This window comes from Culex pipiens, chromosome 2, assembly GCF_016801865.2.
Source record: "Culex pipiens pallens isolate TS chromosome 2, TS_CPP_V2, whole genome shotgun sequence".
Classification (NCBI taxonomy): domain Eukaryota; kingdom Metazoa; phylum Arthropoda; class Insecta; order Diptera; family Culicidae; genus Culex; species Culex pipiens.
The window spans coordinates 53,855,771-53,872,616 of record NC_068938.1 but is presented as its reverse complement, the minus strand read 5'-3'; the positions used below and the strand labels follow the sequence as shown (position 1 = coordinate 53,872,616).

The 16,846-nt window shown below is 47.9% G+C and overlaps 3 protein-coding genes across 3 annotated transcripts; 1 reads left to right on the top strand and 2 right to left on the bottom strand.

Moving 5' to 3' along the window:
- Positions 1–820: 820 nt before the first annotated feature.
- LOC120426131 (protein maelstrom homolog) lies at positions 821–2,788 on the bottom strand. Its single transcript, XM_039590834.2, has 2 exons — positions 2,271–2,788; positions 821–2,209 (listed from the first exon to the last, which is right to left on the bottom strand). Exons 1-2 carry the CDS (start codon positions 2,631–2,633, stop codon positions 1,028–1,030), a joined length of 1,545 nt encoding a protein of 514 aa, XP_039446768.1. The 5' UTR covers positions 2,634–2,788; the 3' UTR covers positions 821–1,027.
- A 1,916-nt stretch (positions 2,789–4,704) lies between these two features.
- LOC120426128 (ribonuclease H1-like) lies at positions 4,705–5,919 on the top strand. The gene is made up of 2 exons (XM_039590830.2): positions 4,705–4,904; positions 4,964–5,919. Exons 1-2 carry the CDS (start codon positions 4,816–4,818, stop codon positions 5,847–5,849), a joined length of 975 nt encoding a protein of 324 aa, XP_039446764.1. The 5' UTR covers positions 4,705–4,815; the 3' UTR covers positions 5,850–5,919.
- LOC120426127 (ribonuclease 3-like) lies at positions 5,846–16,524 on the bottom strand. Its single transcript, XM_039590829.2, has 3 exons — positions 15,824–16,524; positions 13,903–15,763; positions 5,846–7,525 (listed from the first exon to the last, which is right to left on the bottom strand). The coding sequence occupies exons 1-3, from the start codon at positions 16,439–16,441 to the stop codon at positions 5,958–5,960; spliced, it is 4,047 nt and encodes a 1,348-aa protein (XP_039446763.1). The 5' UTR covers positions 16,442–16,524; the 3' UTR covers positions 5,846–5,957.
- Positions 16,525–16,846: the final 322 nt, after the last annotated feature.

The following is a 16,846-nucleotide window of genomic DNA, read 5'->3' as shown; positions in this document are numbered from 1 at the left end:
AGATGGGAATCGAACCCAGGACCATTCACTTACAAAGCGAACACCGTAACCAGTAAGCCACGGCCGCTCCGAACGCATTAAATTTTATTAGTTATTGATCCTTGCATTGTAACTTGGATTTGGCCCGCACTTTTCTCTCGCACTTTTGACAGCAAAATTTCCAAAAACTAGGCAACCATCAGTTGTTTATTTACATTTCCAGTCGCAGTTTCCACCAAACTGGACATTCGCACTTTAAAATTGCGATTGACAGGTGAGCAACATCGGCTCGCTTTGATCATTTTTTGGGAAAATTAAAATTTCCCAAGCCAGTTTGACAAGTCGCAATAGTGCGATGGATAGCAATAATTTAGTGCGAAGTCCAAGTTAGTGAGAATTGCGCAATAAACTGAAATCTTAACAAAACGCAAAGGCCAGCAGAGCCAACCAAGACCCCTACACAATCCCCCTTCCCTTCCCACGCCTTGTCTTTAACATCAATCCCTTCCTTACTAACCCCGAGTAGGCCGCGGGTAATCGGCTCCCCTCCCACTAACATTTACACACAAGATCCTCTGTAATTATTAAGTCAAATATAATTACAAAAGCCCACTCGGTCCTAACCAGGTCCCAGTACCGAAAAGGACCTAATAAAAATAATTTTATGAAAAAAAAAAAAACTGAAATCTTATCTGGTTTACGGAAAGTCTTGAATGATGAAGATTTGAACACCAAGCGTACGGAAAAGTCCTTTTTTATGAAACCAGCCTGCGATTTTGGTAGTTCGTTAGAGCTTCGTTGTCTCATTTCGAATAGAGAAAACAGAAAAAATATAATTGAATCGGAATGTAATTTATTCAATACACTGTAATACAAATCGAACTTAGTTCAAATCCAGCTCAAACAGTATCTGGCAAAGTAAATATGTTTGCCAAGTTTTTAATTAGCTTTATGCTCGATCAGCCTTTTAAATCGAGGTCAATAGGTAAATTCATCTGCAATTATCAAACGGCTCGATAATCGTTTCAATAGCTTCTCAATACGTTCTCTAATCATCGTCGCAATCGCTAAACTTAACCGACGAATCGCAGCCACCTCCAACCGACGAAGACACTTCACTCTGCGACGCAAAACCACCACCGCCGCCGGCCAACGCAGATTTGCCCCTCAGTCCGGAGAGCAGGGCTCCGCGACCATGTCCAACGACGCCAACATCACGCGGTTGACGCGTTTCGTCCAGCTGGGCCTGCCGACTGAACGGATTGAAACTCTTGGTGTCCAGAGCTGAGGACGACGGACCAGGACGGGCCTTGAGGGCGGCGTAGAATGGGTTCGTTTCGTTGAGTTTGTCCGAGGCGACGCTCTTTTGGTCGCAGTCTTTGACGGTTCCTCCGCGGGAACTGTAGATGACGGACCCGTTGATGTCGTCCATGTTGCGGAAGGGGCTCTTCGAGCGTCCTTGCTTGAGGATTTTCGGCAGCGAGACGTGGGTGAGGTCGGACGAGGAAACGAACGACTTGGAATCGCTTTGGGTCATATCGGTGCAGAGCGTTGTGTCTGCGTTGGCTGGCAAGTGCTGGCCGGAGATGACTTCGATGTTCAGGTCCAGGCAGCAGTTGTCCGAGATCATGTACGCCCAACGGATTACGCGAGAAAGCGCGCAATAGCGTGGATTTCCCAGATCCTCGTGGAAGTCGCAGGATATTCCGCCCGTGTACTCGTACGGATCCTTTTTCAGCAGAACATCGGCGATCGTTCGGCCCGGGAAGTTTGGCTTGTCCAGACCCAGCCCGTACCGTTCGGTGGCAACCTTAAGCTGGTAGAAGAACTCGCCCAACGGACACACCAAAAACGGGAACAGTATCTTGGAGTCCTCCGTGAATTGGCTAAGGATGTTCTCGGTCTCGCCGACATCCTTAGCGTCGGTGAACAGTAGGAAATTCTTGCACTTTTTCTCCTCCTCAAAATCGATAAAGTTGAGCAGCTTCTCGAGCAGAACGGAAAAGTCGGTTTCGCCTTTGGAATCCGGCGGAACCGGAAGGCGGTGCGTTTCCTCCGACCAGGTGATCGCGTCCAGTGCGAGACCCAGCGGAATCTTCTGCGGGTTGATGTACTCGTGCATCTTGGCCATCACACCGTTCTCCAAACTGTACTTTGCCAGGGCCATTTCGGCCGGAACGTAAACGTTTGAAGTTGTTTTGCAAAAGTGGTTGAAAGCGATGAAGTAAACCTGTAAACAAATCTCAAAATAAGCATTTCCCTCAAACAACCCAAACAAAACAAAATCCGACCTTCATCGCTTCAAGCTCATTCCGGACGCACGCAGTCTGAATGCGCTCCGCAATCGAGTTCCGGATGAGCTCTACCTTGGCGGCCCGTTCGCGCTGTTCCTTTTCGACCACCGAGTACGGAATTCCCTGCGCCGTGTATTTCTCACCGTAATTTTGCTTCGGCAGCTTTTTGTACGCCTTGGCCTTGTCCTTGTAAACTTCGCGCATTTCGTCGTCCAGCTTGTCCCAGTGCGGTCCAGCCTCGCGCATAACCTGCTCCATCCCCCCGGGAAACTGCTGACCTTTGGCCTGCTGGCGGGCTCGGAACTCCAGCATGAAGAAGAAAAACGGTCCCTTCACGGCGGCCTTCTTTTTCGGAGGCATTTTCAGAACGGGTTCACGCGCCGGTATCGAACGTCGTCACAATAATGGCGGAATCTCTTGTTGTGAAAAAAATCCGCGTGGATTTCAACGACGAGAGAGAGCGAGCAACAACACAACCGAACAGGTCAACGACTTGAAACGAAATGAGCGATGAATGGGAAAGAGAACGAAAATTCAGGTAAAAGGGGTAAAAGTTTCGTTAAATTTTGCCGCGATGCGGATATTTGGACGAATTTACACTTATTCAATTTTACCCAGAATTGAGGAAAATTTACCCACACCCTGAGGAAAGTAGAGATCCTAAATAGGGAGACTGGTCGAAGTGAATTTGACGTACCCAAACAGACACGAGTTTGACGTATCCAAACGAGCATTTGCCTTTACGCCCAGCAAAACTTATCAGTGTTGCCAAACTCAAAACATACGTTGCCAGATCGATTTAGCAAGCTTAAACCAGTCTCCCTATTTAGGGTCTCTAGAGGAAAGCTGATAGTAAGGGAGCGTTCTTTTATTACGTAACAGTTGCGCGTATTTTCCAAATAAGACACGCGGCAAACCAGTCTCAAAACGACGCTCCGCACTTTCAGCAAATGCGCGCTGTCAAATCCCATTTTTGTTGATCTTCTTATTAGAACCGCCTGGCATTGTTGCCAGGTATGTTTTTATTGCACCAAAAGTGCAGAAAATCGCTGGCAACAATGTCTACGGCACATTCTGGCATTTCAGAAGCGCGCAGCGTACACTGAAATTAATATTTATCATGATTGGTGCTACACTCAAACCCCGATGGTTTGACACCAACTGTTGTCAAACGAACAGGGTCACGTTTTAGTTTGACAACTCTTTTACACGGAGTTCACACACACTACCAAACGTTTGTTTTGATAGTGTGCGTGAGCGCCGTGTAAAAAGTGACAGTTCGTCACTTTTTAGATTGACTTTGACCAACCAACGGGGTACAAACTAAAAAAGTGTCAATGAAAAAGTGACCAACCACCGGGGGTTGAGTGTATTTGTTTTGCATATAGATTATTGCACATAAACGGTATCGAGAAATTAAAAGCGGTATACGCACTTCGGAAGGAATCGGTCAAGAAAAAAATCAAATGGGCAGCAGCGGCAGCGAAAGCAAGCCAGAGAGGGTGAAGAAAAGCCCCAAGAAATCGTTCCCTCTCCTTTGTTCTGCTGTTCGTAAAGCTGTTCTTGACCCCTTTCCTTCCGATCTGCATACCAGCCTAAAAGTGAGAGTGTGTGCGTGCAACATGGAGTTAAACTTTTTGAAAAGCCTTGGAAAGCTTCACGGCAACTGCACAGAAAGTTTAACTCCATGTTGCGATTTGACAGCTCGATAAGGCTTTCTAGTCAGACATTTACTAACACATTCAAAGTATGTTTACATGGCAGCTGGACGTTTGTTTGCATCAGATTTTCTATCTCTTTATAGCAAAAGTTTTTTGTCAGGCGACTTCAAGCTTGTTTTTTAGACGGACCGCCCGATATAAGGCTTTCTAGTCAGAAAATTACCAACACATTCAAAGTATGTTTACATTACAGCTGGAGGGTTGTTTGCATCAGGTTTCCTATCTCTTTCTATCAAAATTTTTTTGTCAGGCGACTTCTAGCTGGTTTTTTTGACTGACCGCCCGATATGTCAGCCAACATACTTCGCAGGGCTGTGACAGCTCGAGCTCGATCATTGTTTGCATCAGGACACTGTGACGAGGAGTTCATCATTTTTAGGTTAAATTATATTTTTTTCACTGGGCCTAGAAAGCCTTATGTCAGCCAACATACTTCACAGGGCTGTGACAGCTCGAGCTCGATCATTGTTTGCATCAGGACACTGTAACGAGAAGTTCATCATTTTTTAGTTAAATTATATTTTTTTACTGGGCCTAGAAAGCCTTATTACATTTCAAGAGTACTTTTATTTTACCCCAAATTAGTTTTGTCTTTAAATATGTAATCATTTCAGACTTCTCGTTTGAATTATGTTCAAATTTTACACCAATTTTATCAAGCGTAGATCACCGTGCAAGCTGACAGCTCAACGCCAAAACAAAGACCACTTTTTCCAAAACAAACTCGTCAGCTGTTCCGCTCGGACGCAGCTTTCTCTTGTTTTCTCCCAAACCGTTCCAGTCCGCATCCGGTTCTACGCATAATTCGTCCCTGCATTTGAATGATCCCGGGTCTGATCCGGACGCTAGCACGCAAAATGCCGTTCTACGCCGTGGCACGAGGACGAGCCGCCGGAGTTTACCTGACCTGGTGAGCCGTTTTTTGCTTTGTTTTTGATTTCAGAAGTTGAAAATGTTTTTTTTTTGCAGGCCCGAATGCCAACGGCAAGTGACCGGATTTACGGGGGCCAAGTTTAAAAAGTTTCCAACACGCCAGCAGGCGGACGCGTTTGTTCGGGAGCATGGGAACGGAAGCGGTTCCGGGTCTGCTTCCGACAGCGGAAGTAACTCGCCGTCGGCGGGGGCCGATGTTCAATCTGGGGTTCCGCCGGTGGATTCCGTGCGGGTTCTGATTGACAATTACGACGAGATCAACGCGGCTTGCTCGAGAATCGAGGGGTTGAAGCGGGAGCTGGATGAGCTGCGGGGGTCGGGATCGGGAACGGGGAGGAGGGCCGTGGAGATTGCGCCACTGCCTGCGAAGCGGAAGAAGCTGGACAGCGGCGTGAAGCCGGTGACGAAGCTGGAAAAGTACGGCATTTATAGCTTTCATCAGGACGAGGACGGGTTCGTGCACGTCTACACGGATGGGTCGTGCGAGGGCAATGGGACGGCGGCGGCCTGTGCCGGGCTGGGGGTTTACTTTGGCGAGGGACACGCGCTGAACACTTCCAAGCCGGTTAGCGGACGAGCGACCAATAATTGCGGAGAGATCCAGGCGGCTTCGCTGGCGATTCGATTGGCCAAGCAGCATGGCATCAAAAGACTGACCGTCAACACAGATTCCAAGTTTTTGATCGATTCCATAACCAAATGGCTGCCCGGTTGGAAGCGGAACGCGTGGAAGCTGTCGACGGGGAAGCCCGTCAAGAACCAGGTCGACTTTGAGGAGCTGGACCGGGAGTTGGCCGACAAGAGCATCGAGATCAAGTGGAACCACGTCGACGCTCATTGTGGCATTTTGGGGAACGAACGAGCGGACGCGCTCGCCCGGGAAGGTTCGGCAATGTTCCGCAGACAGAAAGCGAATCGTTGAACCGTTTGTTGATAAGTGGCTTTTTATTTTAGTTAACAATACACTATTTTCCAAGTTCTTATAATTAGTATGTGACTGTCGTCAAGAAGCTTTATTTTTTGAGAAACTCTACTCAATCTCCCCGGATTCCAGATCCGACGAGAAGGGAGATCCTTCCACCTTGAACATCTGCACTGAGTTGGCGAAAGTCACCGGTTTGTCCACCTTTTCGGCGGACTCGTCCTCATCGGCGCTCACGAGCGACGTCAAACTGCTCGAATGTTCCTTCTTCGCAGTCGCTGCTCCTCCTCCACCAAAATCCTCGTCCGATTCCGAAATCGCCTCCAGTCCCATATCCGCCTCGTCCGACAGGGCTTCGTACTGCTCAACCAACGGAACAGCTGGCCTTGTCTCTTTCGGAGCAGGTTCCTTCTTTTTGCCGCGCCGTCGCCTTCGCTCCCGCTCCGAGTCGTCACTTTCACTGTCGCTCTTGACTTGGTACTGTTTGGGCAGTTGGGGCGAATCCGGCACCACCTTGCGGCGTCGCTTCCGGTACGAGTCCGTGCCCGAGTCGGAAGAATCGCGTCGCTCGTGGTCGGACCGGTCACCGGTCCTCACCTTTTGGCGCTTCAAGCTTTGCGCAATGACGCGCTTTTGGTGGTCCAACTGCGGGAACAGATCCTTGGAGTTTTCGAGCGCCTGCTTGGCCGCGTTCATCTCGGCCTGCTGGATGCTGTGGCCGTTGGAGCAGGCTAGGCGCTTGCCGCGGAAGTAAACGGCGACCGTGTATACGCGCGTGTTGGTCGGGCCGTTGCACTCGATGACCTTGTAGATCGGAATGTCCGGCTCGCCGCCGTCCATGGTGCGCAACGTGAGACAGCACTGCTGCAGCTTGCTCTTCGGGTCGTTCCAGTCCTGGTTCATGATGAAGTCCTGCAACCGAGGGAACAGACACACGTGGCAGAACGTTTCGCAGTGTTCGAGTCCTTTGTCCACGTACAGGGCACCGAGGAAGGCTTCCAGCAAATCGGCGCGATCTTTCGTTTTGAGGTCCGCCTTCGGGTTGGAGTAGACGGCGTACGAGGTCATGCCGAGATCGTCGCAGACCACGGCCTGGGTTCGGTTGTTGACCAGCGAGCTCCGCAGCAGCGAAAGATGACCTTCGTGATGTTCGGGAAAGTGTCGGTACAGATATTCCGAACAAATAAGCTGAAGCACCGTATCTCCAAGGAACTCCAACCGCTGATTCGAACCCAAGGTCAAGTTAGTAAAACCGATCGATCGATCGGTGAACGCTCGTGCCAACAGCCGAATGTGGTTGAAGCAAACCCCGACCGACTCCTCAAACTTGGTCAACGTCTTCAGCATCTCGAACGACTCGATGTGGTGCCGATCGCCGAGCGGTTCCTGCTCCTGCAGCGGATGCGGTGGATAGTTGATCCAAATCTTACTCAGACTTTCGTCCTCCTGGAAGAGCGCGTACGCAAAGACTCGATCGGCCGTTTCGATGCCACCGTCCAGCAGGAGTGCGCCCATCAGAGCTTCGAAGCAGTTGGCCAGAGCGTGGCGAAGTTCCAGCTCGTGGCACAGGTCCGATCCGTGCGCGTACAGCATAAATTCCTCCAGGTGAAGTTTTTTAGCGAGTACGGCGAGGTGTTGGTTCTGGACGATCGCTGCGCGGTACGTCGCAAGGCCACCTGGAAAAAGATCGTGGAGTTTAGTACGTGGTGATTATTACCAAGGTTGTTAATCGATGGAATTATCGTCGATAATATTATCGTCTAACGATAACGATAATGGTTATCGTTATCGTCCCGACGTTATCGTTATCGTTATTTCGATAATTCTATCGGCGATAATCTTATCGCCGATAACGGACGATACCTCATTTTTTAAATCTTTGTTAAATTGACTTAATCCATCTATACCATGTTAAATTATCAATGCATTCGCTTAGAATAATTTTTTGATAATGTAGTAAGTTTTAAATCATAAATACTAACATTTTCACAAAATACCGTATTTTTTAAAGTAGGGGAAATTCTCGTATGTTTGGCAGGTTAAGTACTCGCTCCTAACTCCATCCAATTTGTTGATTTTTACTATTTAAACAACTAATATTGCAAAACTTTTGATAGAAACTTGCTTGCTCACTTCTTATTGAGCTATTTATCACCCCATTTCAGTTGAAAACGCTTTTAATTAGCTTTAATTGAATGTCAATGTGTGTGTGCGTGCGTCGCGCGTTGTTATTGCACTTCGATAGAGCTCCGCGAAAGTGACCCAAGAACCACCGATTTTCCGTTCCGTCGTGGCCGAAAGTGTGATTAATCATCGCCGAAGTGCGTCGCGAACCGGCATCGTGTGTTATAATTGGCCCGCAGTCGATGGCCGGGCAATAAAAGTGAATTTAGTTTTGCCATCCATCGTCGTCGTCGCGGGATAAACAGGCAGAACAAAGGGCGAAGTGTGGTCTAGCAACAAGACCACCCAGTCAAATCAATCCGAATTCTGAAACGGAATCTAATTAGAATCGTATACAAATTCCGTTTAAAACGCAACAACCGGTTCCGTGTTCGAACCGGTTGTTGCGTTTGAAACGGAATTTGTATACGATTCTAATTAGATTCCGTTTCAGAATTCGGATTGATTTGACTGGGCAGTGGCAGTGCTATTGTGTCGACTGCGTATACGCACACTTGTCGAAACCGCGCGCGGTGTGCCGAGAGTGTGAAAAAATATTTAATTAAATTTTAATATTGTGAAACATCGTGCGAGTAGTGAAACGCATTTACACACACAGAAGACGTCCTCTTCCGGGTATGAAGACCGTTAGGCTTCGAGATAAAAGCCACGTTACGGTGTCGTGAGAAAACCGGGGCTAGGTCTCGATAGCCCTTAGGTGGTTCTCCACCCCGAGACTAGGTAGCGCAGTCCTGATAAGGCTGCCTACCGAAAACGAGGATCGCGAATGGCAAGAAGATTGGATATCCGGAACAAACGGCAGAAGCCCATTGAAAAGCAGATCACCGATTGGCGACTCGGTTCTTGGAACTGCAGGTCCCTAAACTTTCTGGGTTTCGAACTCGCTTTGGCGAATGAGTTGCAACCTCGCAACTTCGATGTTGTTGCACTGCAGGAGGTGTCCTTGGAGGAGAAGCAGGTGCTGGACTGGCCAGGTCAGCAGACCAATTCCAGATTCTTTCTGAGCGGCGGCACGGACAAGAAGCTGGGTACCGGCTTTATCGTGAGGGGTAAGATGCAGGATCGCGTGTTCGGCTTCACGGCCATCAGCGAGCGGATGTGCAAGTTAAGAATACGAGGCCGGTTCTTTAACTATAGCGTTATCAACGTGCACTGCCCCCACGAAGAAAGACTCGATGACGAAAAGGAAACATTTTACGCGAAGCTGGAGGAGGAGTACGACAGCTGTCCGCGTCAAGATGTGAAAATCGTCATTGGGGACATGAACGCTCGGTTCGGCAGAGAGGAAATGTTTCGACCAACTATAGGCCCGGAAAGCCTACACATGGTCACGAACGACAACGGCCAACGCTGCATCGACTTCGCAGCCTCTCGTGGAATGGTGGTTAGAAGCACTTATTTCCCACGCAAGGACATCCATAAAGCCACCTGGACATCGCCTGATCAACGGACGAAAACGCAAATCGACCACGTTCTGATCGACGGCCGATTCTTCTCGGACGTAACAAACGTACGCACCTTTCGCGGTGCGAATATTGACTCGGACCACTACCTAGTTGGAGTTGACATGCGCTCAAAGCTGTCGACGGTGTTCAACCAACGCCGAAGCCGGCGGGCCCCTCCGTTCAACACCGCGTGTCTGCAGAACGGAGATGTGGCCCACAGTTACGCGCAGCAGCTTGAAGCGAATCTGCCAGGTGAGGAGGAACTTGGCGCAGCCTCGCTCGAAGATGGTTGGAGTCGCATACGCTCAGCCATCGGCAGTGCAGCGGAAGCCACACTGGGTAGTGCGATCCGAGTCAGTCGAAACGATTGGTACGACGACGAGTGCCAGCGGATTACCGCCGAGAAGAAGGCAGCCTACGACAGGAAGCTGCACAAGGCGACGAGAGGGAACGTGGAACGGTACCGGCAGGCTCGGAATCGGCAGGTCGCGGTCTTCAAGCTTAAGAAGCGCCAGCAAGAAGACCGAGATTGTGCGGAAATGGAGCAGCTATTCCGAGCTAATGAAACGCGGAAGTTTTACGAGAAGGTGAACCGGTCCCGCAAAGGCTTCGTGCCGCGAGCCGACGTGTGCAGGGACAACGGTGGAAACCTGATCGTAAACAAGAGCGAGGTGTTGGAAAGGTGGAAGCAGTACTTCAACGAGCACCTCAACGGCGATGAAGCGGACGGAGACGGCGTTGGAGTCAACTTTGGAGCGCCCGCAGCTGATGAACAGTTCCCAGTGCCTGATCTGGAGACGGTGAAGAGGGAGATCAGGAAGCTGAAGAACAACAGAGCTGCCGGCAAGGATCGGTTACCCGGTGAGCTCTTCAAATATGGAGGAGAGAAACTGGCGAGGGCGCTTCACTGCGTGATCTCCAAGATCTGGGAGGAGGAGAAGCTACCGGAGGAATGGATGGATGGTGTCGTGTGTCCCATCTACAAAAAGGGCGATAAGCTGGACTGCGGCAACTACCGCGGCATTACGCTTATCAACGCGGCCTACAAAATCCTTTCCCAGATCCTCTGCCGTCAGCTGTCACCCTATGCAAGGAGGTTCGTGGGGCCCTACCAAGCGGGCTTCACTGGCGCGCGCGCCACCACGGACCAAATATTTTGTCTCCGACAAATCCTCGAGAAATGTCGTGAGTACAACGTGCCCACACATCACATCTTCATCGATTTCAAGGCGGCCTATGATACAGTCGACCGCGAGCAGCTATGGCAGATTATGCACGAGAACGGGTTTCCGGATAAACTGACTCGACTGATCAAGGCTACCTTGGATGGTGTGATGTGTCACGTGCGTGTTTCGGGGGATTTAGCGGAACCCTTTGGATCACGCCGAGGGCAGCGGCAAGGTGATGGCTTATCCTGTGCGCTGTTCAACATCGTTCTTGAGGGCATCATTCGAAGAGCGGGCATTGACACGAGTGGCACGGTCATGAACAAGTCTTACCAGTTGCTTGCTTTTGCCGATGACATCGACATTGTGGCAAGAAACCTGGAGACGGTGACGGATGTCTACACCCGACTGAAGGTACAAGCAAGGCGTGTAGGACTTGGCATGAATACGACGAAGACGAAGTACATGAGAGGAAGGGGTTCGAAGGATGTCGGCCCCCCAAGTCTCACCCCTCTAACTGTGGATGGTGATGAGTTCGTGTACTTAGGATCGCTGGTAACCGCCGACAATGACACCAGCAAAGAGATCCGGACTCGTATTTTTGCTGGAAATCGTGCGTACTTCGGATTACGGAAGACTCTCACATCAGATCGAGTGCAACGCCGCACGAAGCTGACGATGTACAAAACACTGATTAGACCGGTAGTCCTCTATGGCCACGAGACCTGGACGATGCGGCAGGAGGACGAACGTGCCCTTGGAGTTTTCGAACGGAAGGTGCTACGAACGATCTACGGTGGAGTGCAGGTGTCTGACGGAGTGTGGCGAAGACGCATGAACCACGAACTGCACGCGTTTCTTGAAGAACCGACCATCGCCACCCAGGCGAAGATCGGGAGGCTCAGGTGGGCCGGCCATGTCGCCCGAATGGACGAGAGCCAGCCTGTCAGACTGCTTTTTGACCGCGCTGAACCAGCTGGCGGAACAAGCAGAAGAGCAGGGAAACCGCGCGCACGGTGGGGAGATCAAGTGAATGGTGATATCCGGAAGATCTGTAACCTGGGAAATTGGAGAGTAGCAGCTCAAGATCGAGAAAGATGGAAGCGTCTTCTTGCTACAGCACGCGTACCTGGTGCGCTATGCTGATTGGTATGGTATGGTATGTATGAATGTCAAAGTTCTGACCTGCCAACATTAGAGGCACGCTGGAATTAGATGCTGTTCCCCTACTCATTTTTTTATAATTTGCAATATAGGTATCAAACGATTCGAAATTTTGCATCGTTGTTTTAGAGTTTTTTGAATAAAATACTAAAAATATACGGAATTTTTAAAAATTTGAGTATTTCAGTAAAAAACGCAAAAAAAAAACAATGGAAATGTTGGTAAAATTTCACTTCGTTTGATACCCATGTTGCAAATCATGAAAATTTGAGTTCTTTAAAAAACAGTAATTTGTAAAAAAATAGTATTTCATTCAAAAACACATGCATAATTTCGAATCTTTGATACCCATATTGCAAATTTTAAAAATTTGTGTACTTTCAAAAAAATACGGTATTTTGTAAAAATGTGTGTTTTTAATTCAAAAAACTCTAAAACAGTAAAAATGCTTGCTAAATTTCGAATTTTTTGATACACATATTGCGAATAATAAAAAAATAGTATTTTCGAAAAAAATACGGTATATTTTGAAAATTTTAGTTTTTCATTCAAAAAACTCTAAATTAGTGAATATGCAGGTAAAAATTCACTTCGTTTAATACCCGCATTGCGAATTAAAAAAAATAGGTATTTTAAAAAGCGGTGTTTTGTGAAAGTTTTAGTATTTTTTTTTTGAAAAATACGGTATTTTGTGAAAATTTTAGTTTTTTATTCAAAAAACTCTAAAACAGTGAAAATGCTTGCCAAATTTCGAATCGTTTGAATTCGAATCGTATCGCCAATTATAAACTTTGCGTACTTTTAAAAATATACGGTATTTCGTGTTTTTTGTTGTATTTATACTTTGAAACTTACCATATTATCAAAAAAGTATTTACTAAAAGGAAGCCAGAAAATTCAACATAATTTGGTTGGTTTTTGTCAATTTTAGAAATATTTTAAATATAAGTTCCCGTAGTCCCGACTATCGATAGAACTATCGTTATAGTTATTGAACCTGGATAATTTCATCGTTAACAACCTTGATTATTACACTCGATCGCAATATTTTGATTGTAATTTGTCAATGGGAAGTCGTTTTGTATCAGCTTGAGATCATCGACAAATTACGATTGACGATCGAGAGAATTTCGATAAGACTTTTAAAAATTTCATGTATTCAAATATTTTAAAAAAAATATTAAAAGAGCTAAGCAAAACTAAAATTTATAAATAAATGAAAAAAATATGAATTTAAAAAAAAATCTAAAATTTACAAAGTTCATAGTGATAAAAATATTTAAAACCAGAAAAATTAAAGAATTAAAAAAATATTTTTTAAATTTTTGAATATGTTTTTAAATTTTTTGACGATTTTGAATTTTTTTATGTTTTTGAAACATTTGAATTTGTTATTACTTTCTGTAAGTTTTTTGAAAACTTTTTCTTACTCTTGTCTATTCCATAGTTATAAGTAATAATTTTTCGATTGAATAACGATTTAAACACAGCTGAAAGGAACACCAAAACTCTGTTATGCACCTGAATGAACTCATTGTAACTTGATTATTCACAAATAAAACCGAATTGAATTGAATTGAATTTGTTATTAAAAATTTCGATTGTAATTTCTCGAGGTAGATCGAGATTTGTCGATGGTCGATTGAAAACTTACTATCGAAAAATCTGGATCGTGAAGGAGGTATTATGCTATGGCAAACAAACAAACTCGTACTTTTTGACAGTTTGGCAGATTGCCTGCTTTGTTTGTTTGCCTGCATATGTTTGCAGAAACGTCAGCCAGCATACATTTGGAGTTGTTTGCGAGTTTGGCAAACTGTCAAACACGAAAAAGAGCGAGTTTGATTGTTTGTCATAGTCTAACACCTCCTTAAGTCGAGAAATTACGATTGAAATACAATCCAGACTCGATTATTCAAGAGCAAAAAAATATTTTTTTATCCATGATTCAAATATCCGAAGTCTTATACAACCTTCGGATAATCGAAACTTCAGATAATCAAGGCTTCGGATAATCGCGTCTACACTGTATTCTGATCGAGTGCAATAAACCCACGTTTAGTTTAAATAAATCAGCAAAATCGATCAACCTACCCTCCTCCAGATCCGGAAACATGTGAAACAGGTGGATCGACGTGATGAACTCCACGACGGCATCCCCGAGGAACTCGAGCCGCTCGTTGTGCGTAATGTTGCTGTCCGTTTCGTACTCCTTGCCGAACCGGGACATGATGCTGATCAGCGTGTTGATGCCCCGTTTGCGCGTGTTCATGAAATGAATCTTCCGGTCGCCGTACTCGGGCTGCCGGATGCCGCAGTTGGTCAGGCTGTTCCGGGCGTGGTCCGGGTTTGTGCCGAAATTTTCTTTGTACGAAGGATGGGTCAGGGCGAGCTGGAGCGTGTACCGGTTGGTGAACGTGTAATCGATGTACTTTTCGAGCGCGTCCAGAGCACGATGGAAACGCAGGTGTCCGGTTAGGACCGGGATGACCATCGCGTGCTGCACCATGTCGCACATGATTCCGGTTCGGTGAAATCCTTTGGCGCTGACCGCGACCGTAATGTTGCGCTTCATCCGGCCCTGAGTTCGCATCTCCAGCAGGCGGTTCTCCTTGGCTTCGAGTTTACGTTTGTCCTCGAACGATGGCTTGGACATGTTCGCGATCAAGTGGCGGAACTTGACGTACTCGCGCCACGCCTTCTGGTACTCTGGATTGCCGGCGTAGCTTAGCTGCGGTGGACGAATGCCAAAGTGGACGATCACCGGGTGGATGAGTCCGTCTTCGTCGGTGAGGGTCTCTTTTGGGACGTCCGTCACATTACGATCGAGCTGATCAACACGAACCGAGCACGGTTTCATGCCCGGATTAGTGACCACCATCCCTTTGACGTAATCGACGTAATCTTGCCACTCAATTTGGCTCATTTCGTTCATCTCTTTCAGGATGTCCGGGGCGACAAGAGGACCGGAGTTGTCGAGGAGGTAGCGTAGAACTTCGCTCATGGCCAGCACTTCTTTCCCGTTGTCTGGCAGGTCGCGCACGAATCTTGGCAGGAAGTGATAGCATGGACACGAATCTTCAGCATTGGCTCCCGACGGGAAGACGGTAAAGTCAACCAGTTCCAGAAGTTCCTTGAACATGAATCGCTCAAACAGATCCAACTCGCGAATCGTAAAGTTCTCCGGCAACTGCTCCTCAATGTAGAGGATCGTGTACTCGATGTTGAAGCGAATGACCTTGCAAGTGGGCAACTCTCCGATCGATTGATGGGACAGCATCGAGAACCCTTCAAACAGGAACTCGTGCTGATCGTGCTTGATGATCGTCGGCGTCTTCGTGAGGAAATTCGTCGGCGGAGAAATCGTAATCCGGTAGTGGTACAACTTGTCCGCGTTGTTCGAGTTGGGAACGCACTTGGTGAAGCCGCTTTCGCCCGGATACTTCCCATGCCGAATGCCACTCCTACGCGACCTGGCCGAGCACCGGCACAGCGGACCATCGTTCATCTCACCCGGATCGTTGTACCACAAATCCACGTGCAACCGGTAGGGATGCTGAATTTTTGCCGTCAACTCCTCCATACTGCACTCCTCCTCAAAGTTCAACTCATCGTCCGATTCCGAGTCCGAGGACGAACACTTGTCGTTCTTGTGCCGACAGACGCGCACCTTATGCTTCCGCGGGGGCGGCTGGTACGGAGGCTGCTTCGAGCGCACCTTCTGAGCCCGTTCGATTAGTTCCGATTCAAACAGCGAACAGAGCGCATCCTGGCGGGGCGTAGATTCTACCACCTTGTCCGACACCCGACGGTAGTACAAATCCGCCGGCGACGATCGCACCCAGCTGCTCTTCTCCTCGTCGTTGGTCAGTTCGGCCAACTTGCGCCGGATGTCCTCCGGAGTTTCGCAGTAGTTTTTGCGCCACTTGGTCAAGATCGCCTCACGTTCCGAGTCCTGAAATCAAACATAAAATTACAATCGAAATCCTTGAATCTCAAACACCCTCTCTCCTACCAACTTAAACCGCGAAGCCCGCGACGGTCGCTCCTTGCCGGACGTGACACTCGTAATCGACGACGAGGACGACACCGACGATATGCCACCGTCATACCGCCTAGCGGACTCACCCCGCGCTGATCGATCGCGATCGCGACTCCGCGGACGCCTCCGGTAATCCGGCTCGGCCCGGTTCGGAACCGAGTAGCTGCGGCCCGCGTGATGCGCTCCGGACGAGTGCGGTGGCGAGCTGGTCGCGCGGTAGTCTCGGTGGTGGTATCGCTCGGATGACGGGCGGTAGTGGTCACGGCGACTTTCGCTGGCGCGATCGTTGTACCGGGACGATGAGCCGGAAGAGTGCGACGAGTGTTGGTACGAGGAGGAGGAGGACTTGGAATATCTATGGTAGCTGGAGGGGGCTTCCGGGGCTTTGGAATGATAGGACGGTCCTGGGGGACGTACGCCGGATGAGAGCGACGGCGGAGGAATGGTGAAGTCTGGGGAAGGAAGCGGTGAAATTCCCGGCGGAGGTGGATCCGGAGAAGGTTTGGGCGAAGGGCGTTGGTACGAGTGACTTCCCGGTGGATCCGGTTGGCGAGGGTGGTAGTAGCCGGTACTGGGCCTGTTGTAACTCATTTTTCACTGGTTAAACGCTATTTTCCGACAAAAATTTGTAAAAAATTGGAACTCGTCGATCGATTGACTAAAAAAAATTAAATGCTTGCAGGTTGAATTGACAGCTTGGGACAGGAAAAAAAAACAAATATACACGTTAAACTCAATTTCTGCAGATGAGCTTGCACTCAAATCTGAAATAATTCAGTTTTATCAAAAACCAGCTTTGTACTCAATTATGAGTAATGCTAAAACAAGCGTCGTTGAAGCGTCAAATGGCGCGTCCTATCAAGATCGTCAGTCCTGGTCCCGGAATTTTAGAATTTAAGAATTTAGGAATTTAAGGATTTAAGAATTTAAGAATTTGAGAATTTAAAAATTTAAGAATTTAAGAATATAAGAATTTAAGAATTTAAGAATTTAAGA